The sequence below is a fragment of the Vitis vinifera genome, chromosome 13, assembly GCF_030704535.1.
Source record: "Vitis vinifera cultivar Pinot Noir 40024 chromosome 13, ASM3070453v1".
NCBI classification, from domain to species: Eukaryota; Viridiplantae; Streptophyta; class Magnoliopsida; order Vitales; family Vitaceae; genus Vitis; species Vitis vinifera.
Window position 1 is genome coordinate 3,013,718 of NC_081817.1, and position 18,179 is coordinate 3,031,896.

Genomic DNA, 18,179 nt, shown 5'->3' on the forward strand with positions numbered 1-18,179 from the left:
TACCAACTAACCTGCCCTTTCATATCTGGAGATTTATTCTAATATTTTAGACTAAGATTATGAAAAATATATCTATTACACTTTTTCATTTTTCTAAAGAACAAAACAAAAAAGCCGGTGGTTAGAGGTGGACTATAGAAACAAAAAGGTTGGTTGTCAAGGGGACCATAGAATTGAAGCTTCCCTACCAGCTTCATTTTCATTCATGAAAGAAATAAACGAAAAGGGGCCAAAAAATTAAAAAGAAAAAAAACTAGCTGTCACAAGGGCTGGAGCCTCGCAGAAGGTTTCATGTCTAGATAGCTACAAATATATTTTTATTTTTAGTTTTACTTTTTCCCCCTCTTGCTTCATTGGACATCCCTATCTGAAAAGACCTTCACCCACCCTTCAAAATAATCACGTACAAGTCAACCAAAAGAATACTAATAAGGTCTTTTCATAAATAAATATAACGACTGTTGAAAATGAAATATTTTTAACAACCCATTGATGCGACTCATGTTCATTCAAACCAATGAATGACGCCCAAGTGGATTTCGAAGAAGCAATAGGCATCAGCCTAAACTAATTGATGGAAACCAAAAGATTTTTTAGCAACCCCCGTCCCATTCAACCTAAATTGAAATTCATCGATCTCTAGTTTAATTTATAGAAATTTATAAAATTTGCAATATAGAAATGAAATTCAATCACATAACGGGACATATATGTCTTTCATACCTTTTTATTCTCATAATATAAGCTTCCAATACCTTTTTATGAGCTATAAAGATTTATATTTTTCTCACAAATTAAATAAGAACACTTCTGAAACTTAATCCTGCATGGCTTGTGATTATGCTTATCCATCTTCTATCTAAACGATCGTTCCCCAGCTGACTTGATCTTCATACGTGAAAAGGACAAATAAATATGTAAGATTGACTGGATCAAGTCTTTAATTAATGTTTGTAGCCTTGAGAACCTAGATATTGGCGTGTGAAAGAATGACCCAAGCAAATTTCTAGACATTTTAAATCTAGAAATTTCCACATTGACTCTACAAAAAGCAAAGGATGATGAATTTCTCTGAAACATCATAAGTCATCTAGAAATTTCCATTTCATATCTCAATTCCATTGTTAATAATAGGATTATTAGATAGATTCAGACATTTTGGAAAGGTTCACACCATTGATCGAGTTCCATAAGTTATACTTTAATTAATTTGTAATTTATATAGTGATTAATCACTAGAAATTTATAAAATTTGCAATATAGAAATGAAATTCAATAACATAACGGGACATATATGTCTTTCATACCTTTTTAATCTCATAATATAAACTTTCAATACCTTTTTATGAGCTATAAAGATTTGCATTTTTCTCACAAAATAAGAACACTTCTGAAACTTAATGAGCTTTTGTATTTGATTCTTCATTGGTGCTCCTAACTTGAACTTAATCCTGCATGGTTTGTGATTATGCTTATCCATCTTCTATTTAAACGACTGTTCCCCAGGCTGACTTGATCTTCGTACGTGAAAAGGACAAATAAATATATAAGACTGACTCTAGATCAAGTCTTTAATTAATGTTCGTGGCCTTGAGAACCTTCATGTGGCGTGTGAAAGAATGACCCTAGCAAATTTCCAGACATTTTAAATCTAGAAATTTCCACATTGACGCTACGAAGAGCAAAGGAAAATGAACTTTTCTGAAAAATCATAAGTCACCTAGAAATTTCCAGTTCATATCTGAATTCCATTGTTAACAATTTATTAGATAGGTTCAGACAGTTTGGAAAGGTTCACACCAATATTCATCAAGTTAATAAGTTAAATTGTAATTTAAAATGAACCAAAATAAAATAAAATAATGGAGTCATTTTTCTGTATTGGAGTGAATTACACACCTACAAAGGCCTGTTATAAATTTTTTTTTTTTATTGATTTTTCTTGTTAATTGATCAGATCTGTAAACATTAATCATCCTTAACTACAGATTAATTATGTTCAAAATTTTCATAAAGCTATCTTCGTGTTTGTATCCATACCAAGTAAAAAATTAGTAGAACTGATCATCATCACGGTGCATGTAACCTTTTGATCAATTTCTGGGCATGTCTGATACCTAGCATAGAAGGGAGACACTCTCGGGGTATTACAGCTTTATTAGCTTGAGATTATACCCCAAGCACCATATTGTTCCTGTGCCCTGGTTAATTCACCTCATTTTGCCCGATGAATTCTATCCTCTTTAACTGGTTTTCAAGTGACAAAATATTAACAACTCAGTCTCACAAACACTTCACAAAATTTAATTTTAAATATAATTGGGAAAATATTTTGCCATTGATTTGGTGGCTTATGTTAAATTTTCATTTCAGTGATATGAAAAAAAAATTTAGAGACCTTATCTGTCGACCCTAATCCTCTTTTCTTCTTAATTAAGTATAGATCCACAATATTATTTTGATTCAGGAAGGACCAATTTTATACTCATGAGTTGATCAATTCAATCCTCTTTCTTGGTGGTCAAGTTTGCTTGAAGAGGGCGGTTCATTTTAGCGAAGAGAAATACGTACGTTAGGTTTATACAAAAACTAGTCTTTGATTGATTCAAACCATTAGGTATACCATTCATTTGTCTTAAAAATGAAATGGGCACACACGGTTTGGGTGATTTGCTGACCTAATTTCTCATCACAATGCAGTGAAAGTAATGTTTTAATGGTGGACTATTAAGTAAAAACCCAATAAAAAATTGCTTTCCTTTGCCTATAAAGAGTGCCCTCATTGCACCAATGCTTTATCACATGCCTTCCCACTTTTTCTTCCTCTATCAGATTTCTTCTTCTTCTAATCTCTAGGCCCAACTAGGTGGTATCAAACATTAGAGGTCATTGCATCTCAAATTCCAACAAGCAGGTGAGATGCATTGATATTTTCCATCTTTCTATATCTATCTCTATGTATATATAGTTTACGGATTCGAGCTTAGGGTTTACTCCTTTCGACTCCTTTTCAGCTTTTGTCTAATACATTCAATTTCCGTCTGTTTTCAATCTGTATCATTATTAATGAGCACCCATTCCTTTTACTTCATGCTTTTCTCTCCATATCCTGCAAATTGTTACCAGTTTGCTTTACTGCTGCTTATCTAAATATGAAAAGTAGAATCTCTAACTTATACTGACATAAGCATATCCCAAAATTATGCATGTTTTATATGTATGAAATCTATTTTGTTGGTAACCAAACACATATGTGTAATACTCAGGATACATGTTTGCAGGTGCAGGAGAGCTGTCATTAACAAAAATGGAGTTGCACCCAAGAGAAAAATATATAGAGAGCCACCCACACTGGCCGCTTATACTTAAGCCTGCTCAAAAACCATACCATTGTGGGGGATGTCAAGAGTATGAGATAGATTTACGAGAATGTTACCAGTGTGAGCACGAGGATGTGCACCAGAAATGTGACTTCCATCTTCATGTGGATTGTGACCCTTACTCCGAGTCCATCTGGCTTCAGTTTATAGACTGCACCTTTACCTTTCAGGTGGAGGCTCCAAGAGGAAAGAAAATGGTTTGCGATGGATGTGGGAAGGATGTGAAAGGATGGTTTTACCAGTGCTCATCGCGGGGGAACCCACGTTATTTACACCCTTGTTGTGCCAAGCTTCCGTTTAAGAAGACGGATAAGGGAGGTATGGTACTTGATCTTAAGGAAAAGACTTCATCAGTGTGCCTAATGTGTGGAAATGAGGGCAATTCCAAAGATTTCAGGAGCTGGGTCTACGTTTCCCGCTGTGGCAATTACTGTTATCATGTGGCATGCGTGAAGGGCAAAGTGGAGAGGTGGAACAAAGAGGAGGGTAGTAATCAGCAACAAAGTTATGGGGCTGGGACCAGCAGCGGAGCCTTGGTGAGAAGGGCTCCGAACCAAGAGATAAAAACAGGCCGTAGAGAGAAGGTCCTCGATTACTTGGAGATGGCATTCGATATTTTCACTTTCGTGGTTCTTCTCATCTTTGGGGTATCTGTCCCTGTGCCTTACGGATTGGTGATCAAATGGTTAAAAAGAAAATGATAGATCGTCATCGCATCAGAAAGTGATTCATCTAAAATCATTAATCATGGTTAGTTGTTATGGCTTTTTAGCAAATGCGAGCTTTTTTCTTTTGTTTCGAGTGCTTTTCTTTTTGCCCCCTTTTTCGATTGACGTGGTCAATTTATCTCTGGTGTGAGGTGTAGTGTTCTTTAGGTATGCATGAGAGATGAGATTAGCTCTCGTTTGATCAAGGTTGTGCTCGATGGGAACATAAATGAAGTTTGTTTTCCTTCCTTTTTCTTTTTCATTTCCCTTTTTGTAATATCAAAATAAACGCCCTTTAATGTTTTAACAAACATGATGATTGATTGTTGTTTAGGTTCATACAGATATTGGTACGGTTCTTTGAAGTAATTTTTTATTGATAACAACGAATTTTCTATGGAAAACAACATGGAATACGGGTGTCAACCAAGAAAATATGCGAATATATTAAAAAGTGATATAAAATTAAGTGTAGTACTAATCAAAGTTTTAATGCATAAAATATTAATTTAAAAATATAAAAATAAAATAATTAATATAAAAACATATGAGGTTTTAATATGAGTTGGTCAATCATTTTTAGAGAAAATCATTTTACCATATTATTAAAAATATTAAAAAAATAAAAATTAGAAATATTTATTAATTTATGAAATATTTCATATTTTTTCATTTCTTATATTTACACCTTTAACGACCAGCCTCTTGCTCCACTCTTTCCTATCCCTCCTCCTATCTTTGTTCACTTTATATAATTTTCTGTAGTTTTATAACTTTTTCTTCTTTTAACCAAAATATTTATAAAAATATTTATAAAAATATTTATAATAATTTTTTTTATTTTATAAAAAAAATATAATATTACAATGACATAAATATAAAAAATAATAAGGAATTTGGAACTTTTTTCAAAAATAACAATTCCAACTTTTTTATATCCAGATTATTTATATCCAAATTAAAAAAAAAAAAAAAGGGTATGTGTAGCTTAATTCTACCTCACTCGTACCCGGCTGTCACCACCCTTGTGAACACAACTATTTCCACGCACCTACGTCAAGGCATTTTGACCGAAATTATGATATCAAGTACACCAACTTGCTTCCAAAAACAATGAAATCACCGAAGTTTTAATAAACTGAGGATTGGCTTCAGACTTTCAATTCTCGTGCGTGGAATTCTAGTTTCTCTACTCGGCGTGGAAAATTATAGAAGATGCCGTGAAAATGACTTGCAAAAGACTCTCCTCCGTCCAAGATGATTTATTTACTTTAAATTCTATCAATTGAAAAGACCATCTACACTTAAGAACACAATCACCAGAAAAAATCTAATACGTACCCTATTGAAAATTTAAAATTTCTCTGTATGTATGTTCATTTCAACTTTCTCTGAAGCTACTGTCCATGGAGGAAGAAATTGCATAAAAAACCAGAACTAAACTTCTCTGCATGTTTATCACAACTTCCTCTAATGCTGGTCTTCTTGATGTGATGTCACGAAATCTTCAGTCTTGAAGGGTTATGGAATATTAAAATATCTGCTCATGTTACAATGATAGTTTTTATTTGATTTTGCTGATTTATTACATCTGCTATTACCGTTGTACTAACTATGGGTTACTTTTAGAACTTTTCATGAAGCTTCTAATTGATTTAGGAAAGACCAATATAATCCTAAGAGTTGATCGGTTCAAACTCTCAAATGCTAAAACATAGCTGCCATTGGTCAAGTGTGCTTAAAAAATGGCCAGTTTTGTTCAACAAACACAAATATATGAGCTTCAGAACCAGTAAGATACGTCATATATTTATTCTTCATGTATCTGAAACGGAGGCCTGGATGATTTTCTGGCCTGGTTCGGTGGTTCCTCATTCTAACACGGTATTGTCGACGTTTCAATATTGACCGTCAAGAATAAAAAAAGATTTTGCGCAACAATTTGTATGTAATTAATCACATATATATATATATATATATATATATATATATATATATATATATATATATATAAATTGGAATGGCCTATTTATTATTCATGTTCAAGAGAACATGTTATTTAATCATTTTTCTGCCAAATAGTCTTAAATATAATGAGAATCACAAATAAAATTAATACTAAAAATTTTAGGGTTTATTTAACAACTGTTTTTAAAAACACTTTTAATAACTAAAAATTATTTTCTATTTTATGTTCTTTATTATCTGTTCTTAAGAATAGAATGTTTTCAAAACATTATTTTTTAATTGTTTTCATTTATTTTCTAAAGACTATTTTTTAACAAATAATGGTATAAATACGTAGAATGATTAAAAATAAAATATTAGATATAAAATTTATTTCTAAAACATATTTAAAAATTTTAAAAATATTTTAATTTTTCAAGCAAATTTTTATTCTATAAAACATTATAAAATAATTTTTAAAAATGATTCTCAAAAATTATTTTTCAAAACGATTATCAAACATGCCCTTAATTTTTCTCAAAATAAAAACCCTACTTTTATGTTCTTCCATGAAGACTTGGTTTTCTTTTTTCTTTTTCTATTTTTCTATTTTTATTTTTATTTTTATTTTTTATTTTCTCCCAATTTCCTTCTCCTTTCCTACTCTCTTCCAAAAAAGAAAAAAGAAAAAAAATCCACAACTTGGGGTGTGAGGTGGCCTTTCAATCTTTGACCGGGTCAGTGTCCATGACCAATCTCCATTACTAGTGCAAACTATACCCTTACACGCATCAAGCTTTTATTGAGTTAATTCCATGTTCAACCATTACGTGTGAAGCCCTACAAACCATAATCCACGGCAAAACGACCAAGAAAATTTTCCACATGAAACGGTGGGAAAGCTCCGACTGGTTAACAGGATACAAACCATTACCAAGGAAAATGACTGCCTGCCTCTTTAGGCTTTTTTTTAAAAAAATTTTTAATGGGCTCCAATAATATATGATATGATAATTTTACCATTTGAGGATGGCCTTGGCTGATTTGCAAGATGGAAGAGAAGAAAAGTCAAGTTGGGAAGAAGAAACTCTAGGCTAATTTTCATATTCTTTGTATTCTGACTTTAGTGGGCTCCAGTCCTCAGCATTAAGGTTCATGATATAAGAAAAGGCCATGTATGTTCCTCATGGGCCCCTATAGGATCCAGATGGGCCACAACACCTTCCTTACTGCCCACTCCAACACGCCTCATTGACGCCAGTCAATAGTAAACGACCCGCTTTATCGATGTTGGAGGACACATTTCCTTCAACTTACATTTTTGAATGACAAAAATTTTAAATTCAATCCGTCAATCAATTTAAAAATAAATATAGGCATACCTCTCATTATGTATTTATATTATTATTATTTACGTCTTCTTTTATGACCATGGTCCATGAACAAAAATGGTTATAATTTGATATTAGATAGATCACCATCAAATTAATGATTCAATAATCTAATTAAATTATTTTACTTTTAAATAAATGTATCAATAAAGAAGATTATGAATGACAATGAAACGGGTTGAGTTTGGAACGGATTGCCTATAATTTGATTCATTTTATTTAAAATAATTATCATTTTCAGCGAGTAAAAGAATTAAACAAGATAGGATAAGTGCCTTCACCTCATTTTATTTTTTTTATAAAAAAATTATTTTTAAAAGAATTTAAATTATATAAAAATAAATATATTTTATAAATAGTTAAAATATTATAATGATCTATAACTTATTTTTATAAAAAAATAATTTATTATTATTTTTACATATTAAAAATGAGTAAATAAAAAAATTTAAATTAAATTATTTTTATAAAATCAATTTATATATAATTTAGGTGAGAGTCATCAGACAAGGCAATGCCCAAACTCAGGTTTAAAACAGGAAGAAAGAAAAATAAAAAATCTCAAAAGCCACCCATGATTTACGTTAATTACGAATCGGTCCAACTGTGGATGGGAGAGGACGAGTCCCATCGCCATCGCCATCGCCATCGCCATCGCCATGCCTAAAGGAGCTTCAACGAAAGACGTACGTCTTCGTGAGGGTGCATTTGTAATATTATAAAATTATTAATTTCTTAAGCCAAACCCAAACAGGTTGTTGACTCCGACTTGCAAATAAAAGTAAAGAGATTTTTAGCGGTTTATGGGAAATCTCCTGCAGCTTGCTGATGGGCCGTTGTCCATCTAGAACTCTCGCTAAACCTTTACGTAGATTCTGGGAAGTTTCGGAATTAACTCTCTCAGTTTCAGAGAAAATGATCAACTCCATGATGAGATAGATCTTATATATAAATAGATGAACCTCAAAGGGCATCCATCAACACAACATGTAGCAGAAACAGGTAATCAACTACTCTTTTAACCTTTCTTTTCTTGACCTAGTTTTCGTTATCATGGTTTGTATAAGATATATATAAAATCACATAATATTCTTCCTGTCTTAATTTATATTTTCATATTTAAATATTACATATATTTTATTTAATAAAATTTAAAATATTAATATATTTAATTAAAGATGAAAAAAATAAATATTATTAATTTTAAATTTTATTTATTTTAATAAAAATTTTAAATTATTTTTAATTTTAATAAAATATATGTTATATATTTATAATATTACTGATTCAATTACCATTCAACCATATATCTAACCATTAACTTGTGAATCAATAAGTTTTCTAATTCACTTAATTCTAAAAAGTATTGAATAATATTAATGGAATCCTTGGAGCTAATTTTCATAATAATTGTTTTTCTAATTATTTTCCCAAACCGCCTCTCCTTATTTGTACCTCAGATTCAAAAGCGTGTATATACTATTACTTATATTTGCGTAGACTTTGATAAATATCAAATCAGAAAGTCAACCAGAGAATACACTCCTTGACGAATCTTTGTCTTCTTGTCTGACTTCCAAGCAACATCCTCACAGCCTCTCCTTTGTCAACTGTCATGCATGCATCAAAGTTTGGGCAGTTCATGGGAAATTGCCGTCATGGCCTGTCTAATCCAGTGGAATGTTCGTGAAATTATCAAACTCGGCATTATATATTAATTAAATTTAGTCAATGATGACGTACATGCCAGCCCATAATTTATGCATATATCACACAACTACCCAACGTCAGAGCCTTCGGCATTCATTTTGTTCCAGTTCCGTGAACAAAACACAAGAAAGAAATTTTCTCAGGAAAATCTGTTGAAAATTTGCCAAATGAAAAAAAAAAAAAAAAATCTTATTTCAGTTTCCCTTCTTCCAAACAACTTCGCCCACAACCCTCAACCCGCACTCCCCACAGCCCCGCAATTTCTCTTGCCGTCCATTTTCAAACAACATCATTATTAATTAATTGTCTGCGAAATGGAAAAACCTTCCTTTAGAGTTCACTTTTCAGCCTCTCACTTTCCCCTCTTCCAAACAACTTCCGCGGTTCCACCCCCACCTTGCCCCCCGGCACCCCCGCAATTACCCTTTTTTCTCTTTCATTTCTTGACATATTTCTCTCCCCGCCCATTTCCAAACACCGTCCGACTTCACTCTCTCTCTCTTAAATTATTTCAAGTCAATGGTTGGTTTGCTAATATTATGTTCAAGAATAACGCGTGACTGTATGAGCCCTACAAACCAGAGACCTCAGGTTCCCGGAAGGAATAAGACAAATAAGATTTTTGGTAGAAAGAATAGTGGGAAATCTCAAACTTTTTAATCGATCCAACTGTGGATGGGACAGGACGACCCTCATCGCCATGGCCATGCGTAAAGGAGCTTCAATGAAAGACGTACATCTTCCTGAGGGTGTATTTGTGACATTATAAGATTATTTCTTTAGCCAAACCATTTTTTAATATATGATATCAAAAAGATTTTAACTTTTGGAACATGGAACAGGCTTAACAACCAAATAGCCAAAACCGGTTGTTCACTCCGACTTTTGTAACCCAACAGCATCGAGGCAAATTAAAATAAAGAGATTTTTAACGGTACGCTAAATCCATACATAGATTATGGGACGTTTCAGAGCTAACTCTCTAAGAGAAAATGATCAATTCCTTGTTGAGAGAAATCTTATATATATAGACAAATCTCCAGGCATCAGCATCACACATAGTAGTGTTGATTTTCGTGCAATGATTCCTATGAAAAATTAGAGAAAAATAAAAAGAAAGACACATTAATTTATTTAACATGGTTCGACAAATTGCTTACATTCACGGGAACAGAAAGAAGACTTTCACGGAACGGAAAGAAGACCTTCACTATATGTCAAATTAGGGTTATATAAAATATATTTATATTAACCTTCAGATAATGAAATTTCAAAAATACATCTGAACCGTATCATGGAGGGCATTACTCCCCACAACCTCAACCTATCGTTCGTCCTCAACAATGAAAATACAAGCTTGAATAGAAAATGTCGTCGCTCCGCTCCGCTCCGTTTCACTTCGCTTCACTCTCATATTTGCCTCTTTTTCTTCATATGTCTTTCATTCAATATGAGCCACATGCTACAACAAGTACAACAGGTAAGCAAATACTCTTTTAACCTTTCTTTTATTGACCTAGTTTTCGTTATCATGGTTAGTAGTTAGGGACTGTTGCATCCCTCTTTTCTCTAAAATAATACAAGCATTTGTTTGTACTTTGTAGACAATATTCTGTAACATAAAAATCTAAAACTATACTTTTGTGCAGGTGCAGGTGAGCTGTAATCGATCCTCATGTCGTCCGTCTACTCATCATATATTATGGAGCAGGTGTGCCCCCAGAAAACATAACGGCAAGCTTCCACCCACACCCACTTCGGCTGAAGGATGCTCACGAGACGCCATATACTTGTGGGGAATGTAAAGAGAAAGGCCTAGGAAAAGTTTACCAGTGTGAAGATGCTGAGAATTGTGACTATCATCTTCATCAGCAGTGCTATCATTTATCCGATGGCGGCTTGCCCTCCTTCATCGAATTCCCCTTCCTGGAGAGTAAGAAATGTGACTTTGTATTTCATCAGGAAGCCCCAGGAGGCGATCAGAGAGCTTGTTATGCATGTGGGAAGGACGTGAAAGGGTGGTTTTACCAGTGTAAAATGTGTAAGAAACCCCATTATTTACACCCCTGTTGCGCCCAGCTTCCCATCAAGCAAAAAGGAGAGAAGGGGATTGTGCTTTATCTTAAAGCCAAGACCTCATCAAAGTGCCTAGAATGCGGAAGTGTGAATATTTCCCAAGGACTCGGGGGCTGGTTCTACGTTTCCAACGGTGGGAAACACTGTTATCATGTGGCATGTGTTATGGACATGGTGTGATGATGATCGATATCTTATCAAAGAAACTAGTGATGAGAGGAAGATTTGCAGCTGTGAATCCTTGACGAGGGCTCAAAGCGGAGCTATCACAAAACGAAGTCGAAGGTGGGGATTGTTGTTACACTGATTTTTCATCTGCCTTCTGTTGGCATATTTCTCAGTTTTTATCTTCCATCATAAGTCCACGTGTCATCTCCTTAGTGATGAAGATTATGACAGAAATATTCTCTGAAACTTCGTAACTGTATTATTCGTGCTCATAAGAACACGGGCTTATGTTGGTGTAAGGTATTCACCTTTTAATCTTTCATCAATATGATGGCGAAAGAATATCAAACCTTTAGCGCGATCCTGCAGGGATGCGTCATTTCCTTCTTTAATGATATTTTCAAGATTCATCGCATTTAGATGAATTTCGACATCTAGAACCCAAGATAAGTAGTTCTTGCCCGAAATATTAAGGGCAACAAAATCAAGCTTGGCAAGGTTTGACATTATCTGAAGGTTATATATAATATTAATTAGAGAAATATTTTAATTATAATAAATTAAAAATTCTTTATCAATATTTTAAGTAAACAATATCTAAAAATATAATGACGTCAAATTTATCAGTAAATATGGTAAAAATGCATAAATATGAAATAAGAATTAAAATTTAACATATACATATATATTTTTCCTTTTTATAACTTCGGGTTATGAATATTTTATCATAACAAATATGTGCAAAGTAATATATATAACTTCAAGCTATAAATTATTTTATGTAAATTTGTACATAGCTTCGAGCTATGAATATTTATTTATTTATTTACTTTATAACTTCTAGCTATAATATTGTTTGGTATAACATCCAATTATACCATATAATTAAAAATAAATAATTGGGGATCATATACATAACTTCTGGTCATGTATTTGTAATTTTGTAATTTTTCCCCATAATTTCTAGTTATAGGAATTGCATATATTTTTCATAACTTCATGTTATGAATTTAACCCATAATTTATAATTTATCCCATAACTTTTGGTTATAGGGATTGTACATATTTTTTCATAACTTCAGGTTATAAATTTATCCAATAATTTATAATTTATCCCATAACTTCTGGTTATAGGAATTGTGCATATTTTTCATAATTTTTGGTTATGAATTTATCCAATAATTTATAATTTATCCCATAATTTCTGGTTATAGGGATTGTAATATTTATGCATTCGAATAAAATAAATGAAAGAAATCAAAGGGTAATAAAATATAAAATAATGATATAAGTTTATCACATACCTTTTGTGAGAAAGAAAAGAGAAGAGTTTTTTTTTTTTTATTTCTCTTGTAGAGACTATTCGTGCTGATAACATGTTGTAAAATTATAAAGTGGGAGAAGAAGAAAGCAAGAAAGAGAGAATAGAATGTAGGAAGACTCTATTGAATTTCATTAGGGGTCTCTCCCTTTTACAGGGAGTTACAAAAGATACTTGTGGAGTATCATCCACAAGTTACTATAGTGGTACAAAATCTCATATTTTATAACAAAATTCCAATTATAAAAACTAATTTGATTCGTTATAAAATTAAATTCACTTTCTTTTTAATTATCCATTATAACAATTTGATATAATATAAATTTTTACCAAGTTTCTCTTACTACGATTTTTTTTAGAATTACCCGATAATAATTAAATTAATTCCCATAATGTACTTAATATTCAAATTTTCAAAACCTAATCTTAATTATTTGATGGCTAAATTTTTCTCCAAATCTAAATTTAATTTCTAACATTCTCACTTCTTACATCTGATGTGGCAAAATTTTAAAACATTGACTTTTGACCAACTTTTCCAAAATCTCTCCCAATTAGATATTGACACGTGGATCTTCACCACTCTTTTTGACCATTTGACCCACAATTTTACGAAAGACTTTATGCTCCTAGAATCTGAGGTGTCCTTAAAAACCCGGGTATTACATTCTCTCCCCCTGAAAAAAAAAATTTATCCTCGAAATTTAACTATTGCTAGCTTAATAGTTGTCCCTTGTGAATTACTGAAAGCCTAAGATCATAATATAGTCCAAACATTTGCTAATCTCTTATTGCATTTGGATTTCATGGAATTGAAATTTCACTATCTAATCCTCGTAGTTGTAAATCTAGGTCGACTTTGAGTTATTGTCTAGATACTCTTTAGGATTTTATTCCTTGTGATTATTCTTCGTAATCCTATAATATTGCATTTTCTTCCTTACACCTCAAATATTTTAATGTATCACTTTTTATCTTATTTTATCTCCTCAAGCTAATCTATTTCTAAGTGAATTTTTTTGAACGTGTGCATGTTTTGTCATTAAGTTCATGCCATAATCACAATTCCTCACTTCCACAATTAAGAAATTATACCTTGCATTTATTAGCCTTTGATTTCTTTCATTATTGCTTTTATTTACCCCAGTTTGAATTTTCCAATCTTATCTCACACAGTAATTAAGAGTCTTCTCTTTCTCAAAGCCTTTTATAATTACTATTATTATTTGACATACATCGAAAACAATTTGATTAAATCTACCATTAACTTCGTCTAGTAAATTATTATCTTAACTCACTAATATTTTTAAATATTTCATTTATGCAGCCCCAAATGTCCCAATAATTGTAATGTCACTTGATTTTATTTATTTCCTATTAGAACCCCTTAGTTTGAATGTCTTATATCTCTTCAATACTCTTAGTCAATTAATTTCCCTACGTCGCCTTCAACACTTCCTTTTTATAAAATATTTTTTTTTTCTTGTTATTCAACACACATCATATTTCCTAGTAAGATGCATATAATACAAACAATCACACTAAATTTCACAATGACAAGGCAAGGGAGATGTGATAAACGAGATAAAGCAAAAATAAACCTCACAGTCCCTAGCTGGTAAATTGGTTGGCCTGCCAGTTGACCACTCAAGGTCTGAAAGAAACTCAACCTCCAACTCTATCTCGAATCTAATCACATCTCTTTTCAACCTAGGCAACTCTTCACATCAAATTCAAACATGCTTCATGATTAATACAAAATACATGTTGCTTTTGAATTCAACAATTATTAACCAAATAAACATTACTAAAATCATAACAATTGGAATCTGGGACATATAAGAACATCCATATAAACAATTACAATACCACTCATATTTGGAAAACTCCAAAATCATGCAAAAGTTACGAGGTGCAATTCTACCTCTTTCCTTCTTTTATTTATTTTTTCTCACACCATATCACCTCATTTGAGTCTTCGGAACATCCCAATCCCATGTCCAAATACTTCACTTACTTTAATCGTTCAACTTAAAATTAATGAAACATTTCAATCAATCCATCACAATATAATCAAAATTACAATAAGGCATAACAACATGATTGGAATTTAATATCAATAAGTAATAATAACAACAAATCATGTTCTATTCAATCATTGTCAACAATATTAATTACAAGCAATTTAAGCACCCATTACAGGTAATTTGCATGCTCAAGCTATTTTCAATATTTATTCCAATGTTATTTCTTAAACACATAAATTGAAATCCACTGACAACTAATATGATATATCAAAGTGTCAAAGAAGGAAAACGTAAGAAGGTAAGCACACATAACACACAAACTCAGGTATTATCGCAATCTTGAGCTTTGATACCACGCTGTCACGACCCAAATTTTGGGTGACCCAAAATTTGGCCCATGACCCTAGGTCAAAGGTTTGACCCTAAGGGTTCCTCTTATTCCACGCTGACAATCAACCAAAATACTTTGATTTTTTTTTCTACACATACGTCCCACTAGAGTTCTCACCGACTAACAATATCCCAAACATTACTAAAAAATAACAAGATTTAATAATTTTTTTATTATAGTTCAAAAATAAAATTCATAATTATACAATTTAATCAAAATACGGTCTTATTACAAATCCATAGTTCATAGTTACTAAAACAAATCCCAAAACTAGATACACAATAAAAAGGACACGCTCCACTAGGTCGCTCCAAGAGCATCTTGAAGTCCTCCCTGCCCCACCTGTGGATCCTCAGGAATGATATCTGCATCTAAAAAGATGTAAAAAGGAAGGGGTGAGCATTTCCACATTGCTCAGTAGGGTGCCTAACACCCAAGGGGGTTAAAAGGGATTACTAAGTTTCAAAGAACACAAAAGGAATATTTCAACGGTATTAATCAAGTCACATAATTTAATATATAATATTATACACAATTCCATAACATTCAACAATTAAATGAATGCACATGAACGTGTGACACACAGTCATACAATGCACTATTGTTCTCGGGATTTTTCCGAAGGATACACGTCCGCACCCAAATACACTACCCATTCGGAGTCTTCCCGGGGTAAACTTTTGGGTCTTTCACCTTAGGGATCTTTCTCCCTTCTTAATTTGCTTCACACGGGCTTTTACTTTTCATCATTATTTCATTTTTTTTTTCATTTCTTTTTCTGTTTCATACACCTTTTACAATCTTTATTCTTTTTTCACACAATTCATGATGCAAACAAATGCCACAATTCCAAGATTTCTCAATAATTTCAACAATTTCAACAATTCCAACATTTCCAATAATCCAATAAAATAAATTCTCCACATCAAAATTTCTGAAAATATCACAACAATTTTTCAAAAATTCACGTATCAATAAACTTGCAATTATACCACACTTTCGAAAATTTTCAACAATTCTAATAAATTCCAATATTCTAAAATGACTAATTTTCTATCATAAAAATTCTGAAAATATTCCAACCAATTTCCAAAAATTCACATATCACTAAATTTGAAATTATAACCTAATTTCAAAATTTTCCAATACTTCTAATAATTTTTAACAACTCAAAACAATTATTTATCAACCAAAAAAGTATTTCTGAAATTACAAAAATTCCAACAAAATTCCAAATCATCCAAAAAAATTCACACAACATCAACATTACCTACTTAACCCATAATGACAAGATTTATAATTTTTTTTTTAATGAGAAACGCATTTAAATTAAGTTTTAGGGTTAGGTTCTCCTACCACATATCTAAGAATTCGACCATTAAAAACACGATTGACCATCGTAGGATTGTTCCTCTCGTCGAGTAGAGCACCTCCTCAAAATTTGAGCCAAAATGGAGGTCGTTTGACCGTCCAAACGGCTGGTCAAAGTTCCGGTGAGATGGGATATCCTCCACAGTCGGCCACTGCTTTTCTCTGGACTTTTCTCAATAGTACAGTAATTTAAAAAGGTTATGCTTAAATTATTGTAATAGAAGAAGTTATTACAAATATATGGTAGTTTTTGCCACATAGGAGAGAGGAGAGAGGAAAGAGGAGAGAGGGTGAGAGAGAGGAAAGAGGAGATAGGAGAGAGGAGAGAGGGTGAACGGATAAATTTTTTAAAAAAAGGGAACTCGTCTCTTGAAGAGACGAGTTCCATGAAAAAAAAATATATATATTTTTTTTAAGAAAATTCCCCATTTACTCAAGGGAACTCGTCTCTTCAAGAGACGAGTTCCATGAAAAAAAATATAAATATATTTTTAAAAAAATTCTCAAATTAAAAAAAAAAAAAAAAGACAATTCTTCAAGGAAACTCGTCTCTTCAAGAGACGAGTTCCCATTAAAAAAAATATATATATTTTTAAAAATTTCACAAATTAAAAAAAAAAAAAAAACAATTTGGAACTAAAGGGAACTCGTCTCTTCAAAAGACGAGTTCCCATGGGAAAAAAAATATTTTTTTTAAAATATATTTTTTATTTAAAAAAAATCCCATGGGAAATTTTTTTTTTTAAATATATTTTTTATTTTAAAAAAATCCCAAATTAAAAAAAAAAAAAAAAATCCTAAAGGGAACTCGTCTCTTGAAGAGACGAGTTCCCATGTAAAAAAAAATATTTTTTTTAAAAATATATATATATTTAAAAAAAAAATTCCTAAAGGGAACTCATCTCTTTAGACGAGTTCCCATGGGAAAAAAAATATTTTTTTTTTAAAATATATTTTTTATTTAAAAAAAATCCAAAATTAAAAAAAAGAAAAAAAATATTTTTTTTTAAATATATTTTTTATTTAAAAAAATCCCAAATTAAAAAAAAAAAAAAAACAATTCCAAAGGGAACTCGTCTCTTTGGGAAAATTTTTTTTTTAAATATATTTTTTATTTAAAAAAATTTCAAATAAAAAAAAAAACAATTCCAAAGGGATTTAAAAAATATATATATATTTCAAAAAAAAAAAATTTCCTAAAGGGAACTCGTCTCTTCAAGAGACGAGTTCCCATGGGAAAAAAAATATATATTTTTTTTAAAATATATTTTTTATTTAAAAAAAAATCCCAAATTAAAAAGGAAAAAAAAAAATCCTAAAGGGAACTCGTCTCTTCAAGAGACGAGTTCCCATGGGAAAAAAAATATTTTTTTTTAAAAATATATTTTTTATTTAAAAAAAATCCAAAATTAAAAAAAAGAAAAAAAATATTTTTATTTAAATATATTTTTTATTTAAAAAAATCCCAAATTAAAAAAAAAAAAAAAAAAACAATTCCAAAGGGAACTCGTCTCTTTGGGAAATTTTTTTTTTTAAATATATTTTTTATTTAAAAAAATTTCAAATAAAAAAAAAAACAATTCCAAAGGGATTTAAAAAATATATATATATTTTAAAAAAAAAAATTTCCTAAAGGGAACTCGTCTCTTCAAGAGACGAGTTCCCATGGGAAAAAAAATATATATTTTTT

General features: G+C 31.3%; 1 protein-coding gene across 1 annotated transcript; it reads left to right on the forward strand.

Annotated features, from left to right (window-relative positions):
• The first annotated feature begins 2,797 nt into the window (after nt 1–2,797).
• Nucleotides 2,798–4,336, forward strand: LOC104881137 (uncharacterized). The gene is made up of 2 exons (XM_010660271.3): nt 2,798–2,914; nt 3,282–4,336. Exon 2 carries the CDS (start codon nt 3,308–3,310, stop codon nt 4,079–4,081), a length of 774 nt encoding a protein of 257 aa, XP_010658573.1. The 5' UTR covers nt 2,798–2,914; nt 3,282–3,307; the 3' UTR covers nt 4,082–4,336.
• Nucleotides 4,337–18,179: the final 13,843 nt, after the last annotated feature.